The following is a 9,513-nucleotide window of genomic DNA, read 5'->3' as shown; positions in this document are numbered from 1 at the left end:
CAATTGTTGTTGAGGCAGATGAAAACGTATTATGACTCAAAGACACAATTTCCAAAAAAAAAAATAAAAAAAAAAAACTCCATTGGATGCCTCCTCGAAGTGGAACCCCGAGGCCTGGGCCCCGTCCGCCCCCCCCCCCCCCCCGCTCTGCACGCCACTGATACACACACACATACACTTACACACACATACATATAATACATATACATACATATACATATACATACATATACATACATATACATACATATACATACATACACATACATACACATACATACACATACATACACATACATACACATACATACACATACATACACATACATACACATACATACACATACATACACATACATACACATACATACACATACATACACATACATACACATACATACACATACATACACATACATACACATACATACACATACATACACATACATACACATACATACACATACATACACATACATACACATACATACACATACATACACATACATACACATACATACACATACATACACATACATACACAAACATACACACACATACACACACATACACACACATACACACACACATACACACACATACACACACATACATATACATATATTAGTTAGTTGCACACAATTTTTTAAATAATTAAAATGACAAAATAACGACGGGGTTGTATTAATGGGACTAAATGTTGCAAAATGATACCAAATATTTATGTTTATAGGATAAACGGTTCTCTAGATATGACGGTTTTAGTGTAAAAATTGCGGGGACAACTAAGCCTATGGAAAACGAAAGCAAAAATTGGTCATGTCGAGAGTATAGGAAAAAGGCGAAAGGGAAACTAACTCTGTGTAGGCGCACAATTATAAAATTTTCAAATAAGTATTTTTTAATGCATTTACAACTGCATAGAGGAACTTCAGTTTTAAATACGACATCTTGCCACCTGGTTTTGAACGTGAGGGACGGTTTGGTCGTGGGATGACCTACGATCACCAGGCCGGGTACCCATCTATCAGTTTAGTTAGCAGGCGTACTCCATACTAGACCACACTGTCCAGTTGTGATAACATTTAACAAAGACTTGGGGATACGGGGTCTGGAAAAACGTCTGGCAACAATGAGCTATGGATGGGGATGGGAATGTGTGTAAAAAAGAGTGACTTTATTTGTGGACGATAAGGGGCAGATTTAATTCCGTACCACGTTTATAAAAGCAAAGGGTACCCCAGGAATACATAGCTAACTTATCAACCATACTTTACATACTTTCAACTTCATTTTTACTTTCTCGTATATACGAAGTATAGAGAAAGTATTGTAATCGTGCACAAAAATCACTTGAAATTTTAACAATTTTCACCGTATTACACCTCAGTCCTTCATCACATCCGAAGTATAGAGGACTTATTTTAATCGGGCAAAAATTATCAATCCAGATTTATCAAAATTAAGAGGTTTTATGCGTAATCCAGTCTGAAAAACTGGGCTTTGCAATTCTGTCCGTATGTCTGTGTGTCTGTGTGTGTGTGTGTCCGTGTGTAAACACGATAACTTGAGTACCGTTACAGCTAGGTTGATGAAATTTCATATATAAGTATTTTATCAAAATCGTAGATCCGTATCAACTTTTGAGCTATTTCCGATAACCGGAAGTGGTACTTTTTCTACTTTGAATTTTTCAAAAGCATATAACTTGAGTACTATTTCAGATAGATAAATGAAATTTCACATGTAAGTAAAAGATCTAATTCTCTACCTTCTCTCAAATTTTGAGTAATTTCCGTTGAACGGAAGTAGTAATTTACGCTACTTCCGATTTCTCAAAAAACTAATGTAAATTTATTAAGTACTAATACTATTGCGCACTATTATACACACCTTTATTAGGCGTTCGCTTGGTGCGCAATTGTTTTTTACTGAGATTCTATTCTATTTTTAAAAGTTTAAGTATTTAAAATGGATTAAAAATCATAACTATATCCCCAGTTACCATCCCCTGTTGTTTTATATAAGAATGTTCGAGAAAGTTTAGGGGAGATCACTACCGGTTTATTAGATATAGTATTCGAAAAAATCAATCACACTAACTTAACAAAAGCAACTCAATTAGCACCTGACTCAAAGGTTTTTAACTCAGAAAGTCCCCCCCCCCCCCCCTCCTTATACAATCGTTATTTGAGTGTGAGTGGGTATCAAGCAAATAAATATAGGCCTTTGTTTACAATGGTATGTTTTATTCTTTATCAAGATAAACTAATTGGATAAGAAATCAATGAAGACTATCATTGTACACATTCAGCTTGTTGCAATAGAATGAACACACTCGTAAAATGTTGTGTTTTTAACTAATATTTCTTATATTAATGAAATTTGTATCCCGCAGTCTACTTGGTGAATTTAATCAACCACTGTTCAATTAATAATTTCCACCTTTGTCTTATAATGTTTAAGACAGTTTAGATACATCTTTATTTTACATTTTAAATAGACCTAATAATATAATACAAATATAGCAGAATACGAAAGTGGAGAAAGGTAGTATTGATATCGCTAATATCTAAGGCCTACGGGGTCTATTTTGTTAGTCGGGTTTTACAGCTTGTAGAAGAAAGTAAAAACATTTATGAAAATATCATTAAATATTTACCCACTCACACTAAATTCAAATTTTAAGTCTGAATGTTTTCTTATTTTAATTGATCTAAATACCATGGATATAGCGACAAAACATTAGCGATACCACTTTTCTCGATTTTTAGATTTAAGCCTCTACTATAATGCATTAAAGATAATTTTCGTTGTTAAAAAAATTAAACTGAAAATCGTATAGTTTTACTCAAATGGAACCTAGGGTCGTTATTTTTAGTTTTAAATCATTCTATGTATAACTTAATTTCAACTTTGTGTTGAGTTATCGTATGTCTAATTCAATCATTAGTAGCACGCAGGAGAGGCCGCAACATATTAGCTCAACTCATACAATTTTTACAATTTTAAAAAAGTTAATTTATTATCTTTGAATCTACTCATTTACTAGTTTAATTATTAACATTCTTTATGAAAAAAAATGTATAAAAATTGGTGACATAATTCCTATAAAACGAAGGAACATGAAAATGCGGTATCAATACCGCTAATAGGATACCTAGTTTGTGAGACATTTTGCAAAGTCTGCTAAATGGATAAACCTAAAATAAATATGCAGTTAGAAAGCTTAATAAAAAATAAAGATAATCCCACTAAAAACAGAGTTAGTCTCAATGTTTTACTATTTTAAGTAAATTTTTGAAAACTCACCTTTTAAACTCAATATAAGATTAACAAAAACAAGTAAAAAGTTGAAATAAAAATTATGCGGCAATAACCGCTGCTAATAAGGAGGGCATATATGATTGGAATCATAATCGCGTTCTATCGGTTTTTAAACGGTTAACATACCAATCCGAACGACTACATTTGAATTAGAATTTTTTGTGCACGAAAGGTTTAAAGCCTGTGACGTCGTATTTTATTTACTTGTGCAACTAGCTAACATATATTCATATGATATGTGTACCCTCTCGTCTCGACTTTACCCATTTTTTTTCATAATTTCATGAAGCTAGTCAGAAGTTGCAGGCAGTCCTAAAAATAAATATTGGAGGGACGGGTGGGGCTGTGGATTGAACTTCTTGATACTATTTGTTGTGTAGCTGTCTAACTGTTCTTGGCGATATGGGTTGCAGTGAAATTCGTCTAGTTAACATGATGTCAATTATGCTCGCCCACTTGGCTGTGCCTTATATATAACTTTACCAACATGGTTCTTCATAGGATTATCTCCTATGTTTTACTCTGCTTTCTCCTAAAAAACTGCTGAAAGCTTTTGCCCTTACCTAGACTCTATTTGATTCAAGACTGTGCTTACCGTGAGGCTAACGCTGCCAGATAGTGCAAGCACATTCTACCAGCACTTTCATTTAAATATTTAATTTAAACTTGTTAATTTTGAATTTTTTTACTAAATTTAAACAACTAAAAAAAATCACTCGACCTATGTCTGAACTTTTGGTACAAAATACTGATGTAGGCTTACTATGATGTGGTTACACGATCGATCAGGGCATAGTTCTAATGGTCTTTAAACTTAAGTAAAAAACCTTAAATTTTTTGCTGCTGTCCCTGCTTTTTTCTTAGGTCGGTTACATCTTTGAGTGAACCTGACCATAAATAGCATCTCCTAACTGGGAGAGATTACTGGTATTTATTTGGTAAGGGAAAGAGAAATTAATATTATTAAAGCCTATGGCTTAAATTAATAAACAAGATTTTTAATTTTTGTAACGGCAGTTGATTCATTATGTAATTTTAAAAAATTGTGTTTTACAATTTAAATATCTTATTCCAACCTTAAAGTACAATTGTTTGGAAAAATTAGATAATGCATCTGGCTTGTCGTATTGAAATTATTTTCTGATTTTTTTGAGTGGTAAGTTGCATCCCTGCTTTTGAAATGTTGGGATCCATCAGAGATCTTTCTGCCAAACATTTTACAGATCGCAATCCCTGCAAGTTTTGGAGAGTTTCTTCTTATTTAAAATACAAGCATGGAGAAGAAATCTTTGACAAGGGAGACCTGAATTTCATTGATATCTCTAGTGAGCGTTCTTCCCCATCATTCAACTTAAATCATCACAAGATAATCCTCATGGAATCAAGGCCTCACAAATGTACAATATGTAATAGATATTTCAAGCAGTTTAAACATGTACAGCAACATCTAAAAACTCACATAGAAGAAAGGCCTTACAAGTGTGACCATTGTGGTAAATGTTTTATTCAGAGTGGTCATTTAAAGTCACATAAACCAACGCATAATAGTGAAAAACCTTACAAGTGTGCCAAATGTAGTAAATGTTATAAAAGATTACCAAGCTTAAAGTCACATCAGCTTACTCATACTGGTGAAAAACCTTTCAAGTGTGACCAATGCAAGAAATGTTTTACGAGGATAGAATATTCAAATTCCCATCTAAGAACTCATACTGGAGAAAAACCTTACAAGTGCGACCAGTGTGGTAAATGTTTTATACAACACTACCATTTAAAGAGACACCAGAGAATTCATACAGGAGAAAAGCCTTACAAGTGTGACAAATGTGGTAAATGTTTAACAAGGCTATGCTACTTGAATTCTCATAAAGCAATGCATGCTATTAAAAAACCTTACAAGTGTGACCAATGTAATAAATGTTTCACACAGCTACAGCAATTTAAAAGACATCAAAGAGGTCATACAGGTGAAAAACCTTACAAGTGCGACCAGTGTGGTAAATGTTTTACATGTAAGAGTCTTTTAAAAAAACACCAGAAAATTCATATTGGAGAAAAACCTTACAAGTGTGACAAATGTGGTAAATGTTTTATACAACACTACCATTTAAAGAGACACCAGAGAATTCATACAGGAGAAAAGCCTTACAAGTGTGACAAATGTGGTAAATGTTTAACAAGGCTATGCTACTTGAATTCTCATAAAGCAATGCATGCTATTAAAAAACCTTACAAGTGTGACAAATGTAATAAATGTTTATCAAGTCTACATAGCTTAAAGTCACATCAAGGAATTCATACTGGTGAAAGACCTTACAAGTGTGACAAATGTAATAAAGGTTTTAGAAGTCTATATAACTTAAAGTTACATCTAGGAATTCATACTGGTGAAAAACCTTATAAGTGTGATCAGTGTGGTAAATCTTTTTTAACTTGTAGTAATTTAAAAAGACATCAGAAAACTCATACCGGAAAAAAGCCTTGTAAGTGTGACTAATATGGTAAATGTTTTGCACACAGTGGTAATCTAAATGTACACCTGAAATTGCATAAAATGAGGAAAGCCTTAAAAGTATGTGCAATGTGGTAAATGTTTTATGAAAGACAGTGCACTGAAGAAAAACGTTTCCAGTTTGACAAATGTAGTAAATGTTTTACACGACTGCACCACTTAGCGAGACATTAAAAAATTCATGTAGGCAAAAGCCTTTCAAGTGTGAACAATGTGGTAAATGTTTTACTACAAAAGTGATATAAGAGACAATACAAAAGCTACGGTAGATAAAAACCTTAAAGCATTTTATGATGTGTGTCAAATAAAATTTTTATTGGTTTCAAAACAGGTTTTTTGTTTGCATTGTATTTGTAGATTATGCTACATTGTTATACTTGACCTTGAAACCTTCTTTACTCACCATATGTCATTTAGAGATAAACATTCAGAATAAACTAAAAAGGTATTAACACTTGTTCGTTAGCTTAAAACAAATTGCAAACATCAGAGACTGGAAGTTATCAGCATGTGAACACAATATAAGTGCATGCAAGTTTCATGTAGGGCTACAGTTGCATTGGAAATTTGCTATGCAGAAAAACCTTTAAATATGTCTTATATGAGCAGAAATGGTTGGTATGTGCAGAAGGTATTATACAGTTCACCCATCACTATGACATACAATAAGTGTTTTAAAATACTGGGAATGACATTTTGGCAAATATTTAAATACATTGGGTAAATTATGTTTAAACAATAGAAAAACTGAGGAAAAGTATAAAACAGCTAAAAATGTATGATTGTACTTCAGAAAATTAACAAATACGTTTTACAATCATAATCTATAGCTTTGAAGCAGTTTATGCTCTAGGAAAATTGATTTTGCAATTGCCAGTATTGAAACGAGATGTTATCAGTAGGCCCACAGTGATTAAGCCAGCATGTTGTTAAAAAAAAACTTTGAAGAAGTCCATAAAGCATGTTTTGAAAGCAATTAGAGAAGTTAGATTAAAAAATTCGTAGTAAAAATGATCTAATTATTATCTTTTATATATACGGCTGCAAAGCTATACAATATATATATAACAGCATATTTTTTTAAAAGAGTAGAATAAACATGTTTGAATAACTTAGTACTGTTTTTTTTTGTGTGTGAATGTAATCTTAATTATTTAATTTTTATTGAAGCAGTATTTTGATAAGGATATTTGGGCGATAGTTTGGTCATAATATACAATGGTCTTTTAAAACCATTTAAATGTTAAAGTTGGTTCTAGCTGCATTGATTATAGGTGGTTTGTTCAGTGTGGCTTTGACCAGAGCTGCTTTGTTCACTGGTGGTTTGACCACAGTGCTAGGTCCATGGTTGGTTTGTCAGCATGTGGTTTTTTTTTATAACAATATATTGTTATTTTGTATTTAAATTAAAGGTGCTACTAGTGTATCCATCCCACATGTTACTGCAGTCTCAAAAGGAAAGCTGACACTTTAAGACTTTAAAAGGATTTCATCAATGCATTATCAATCATGTATTTTTAGATGTGTTACATTGTTTTCTAAAACCTGCGTTATTTTGATGTAAACAAAGCAAGCATTATATTTTTTGGATCAAAGTGGTTGGGGTGCTGGTTTGCACACACCACTGCCCAGACAACCCAGGGCTTGTTGAAAATCTTGTGTGTACGTTAAATCTCCCTCCATAATAGTGAGGCAGAGCAAACCTCAGCTATCACCCAGGTGTACTGGGCATTAAGGTTACACTACCACAGGGGCACTGGGTACGTCACCTAGATTGGTTTAAATATCAAATGTCTTGTGCCATCATGTCCCCATTGTAGAGTGCTTTTTAAAACGAATGTAGGCGCCATAGTGCTTGAGGACAAACCTGATTTGATAGAGTCTATGATTATAGTAGCCCATCGTATCCATAGTGTATCACTCTTTAAAACATACTTAAGCACTTAAGTGTTCACTAGGGATCCCGGGACACCAAGTAGAACATTTCCTGTGGTGCTGGAGGCCTTACCATGTTTGATTTAGAGAAAAATTTAAATCCAATCGTATTCATATTGCACTCTTTAGAGCTCAGGGAGCCATATTGCACCCTGCAGGATGATACCCCTGTGAAATTAAATTTTTGGATTCTATTGATCTAAACAATTTCACTAAGTTTCAAGGTGATCAAATAAAAGGTGTAGTAGTGCATAAGGGTAAACAAACATACTTACATACTTTAATTTATATCTATCTATATAGATATTTGTGCACGTATATATATATATATATATATATATATATATATATATATATATATATATATATATATGAAATCTTATGTGATAAATTCTCTTTAAGTTGCCAATAATAGTAATAAATGAATACATAAATGAATAAAGGTTTATATCTGTTTTTGGTCCACATTAGGCCAGTTGTGGTCAAATCCTTTGTTTAAACCACCTGTGTTCAAAGCATTTGTAAATTAGAATGGTATAATTTTAAAAATCAATGTTTTTCAAAAATTTAAAACTTTTGGAGGTAGGCCATCCTTGAAACATTTTGTTTTACACTTGGCTCCAGAACGATGAACATTAGTTCAATCACCTAACAGTAAAAGAAGTCAGTAAACTGTAATTAAAATGAGAGTACTAAGATTGCATTGTTATATACATAAATGCTAAAACTTTATTATCTGAATTAAGACTATCGTTTTCTATAAGTGTGGAAAATGTCTTCATTTTTATTTTCAAAAAACAGCACGAACCCTGTCACATGTAATTGACAAAGAATAAAAATAAACACAAATTGAACTGACCCACAAATATCACTTAAATTAATATTGTCCACATAAAACAGTTATCTCCCAGTCTCCATTGCTCATAATGCACTTTTCTATTATTGTTTTTATCTGCTCTATTAGTTCTCCTCACCTTCAGCATTGCATTTATGGAATATTAGGTCTATCCCTTGTTTGGTGTCAAGTGTCAGTAGGATGGTTTTGAATAATCAGATTCTGCCTACACCACTGGGTTTATATATTTATTTATAGGTAATTGCTACCTGACATGTCATCCATGACCTTTAACCCTACATTACATGATTTATACAGCCAGTGCTGCTGATAACAATCAATACAATGTTACACATTCCTGATACCTGAAACTTTCAAACTATGAGGCCATAAATAGTGAAGAAGAAAATATAAACATCGTTGATCACTACAAAGTACATACTAAGCAGACAAAATTACATTATTTTAACTAATAGATCTACCTATCTAATGCTGTACATAATAACTATCTCTACTACTTAGTCTCTAACACTCCACTAGGCATCATGCAAAAGATAATTACAAAATGCGTCATGGTTAGTCAAATAGTCACTGACTAAACCATGCACAGTTCTCCAATCAATCTTCCCACCCTTTACCTGCTCCACTGGGAGGTGGGGGGTGGGGGGGGGGAGTATGTGCCAAACCTAATTATGGTGTCTTGTCTGATTTATGGCTCACACCACAATTTTGTGGTCATCCTAGGGCATGGCCTCAGTCAATGTGGCATTTAATTCATAACTGTATGTAACAACATACTTTAATTCATAGCGTAAAACTAAATATCAAATGAAATATTATTATTAAAATCACCAACTAAGCAGGTTTGAGGTTATGGCTAGACATCACAATTGTGTATGAATAA

At 32.9% G+C, this 9,513-nt stretch overlaps 1 protein-coding gene across 1 annotated transcript in view; it reads left to right on the top strand.

Annotated features, from left to right (window-relative positions):
- LOC131956942 (histone-lysine N-methyltransferase PRDM9) overlaps positions 1 to 9,513 on the top strand; it is a 34,550-nt gene extending 25,037 nt beyond the window's left edge. The window contains exon 20 of the mRNA XM_059321581.1: positions 9,473 to 9,513. Coding sequence (XP_059177564.1) covers positions 9,473 to 9,513 — 41 coding nt within the window. The remainder of the gene's footprint in view (positions 1 to 9,472) is intronic.

The sequence above is a fragment of the Physella acuta genome, unplaced genomic scaffold (genome assembly GCF_028476545.2).
Source record: "Physella acuta isolate Inbredline_101_S28 unplaced genomic scaffold, ASM2847654v3 ptg001188l, whole genome shotgun sequence".
Taxonomy (NCBI): domain Eukaryota; kingdom Metazoa; phylum Mollusca; class Gastropoda; family Physidae; genus Physella; species Physella acuta.
This window is presented reverse-complemented; position numbering and strand designations above follow the sequence as displayed.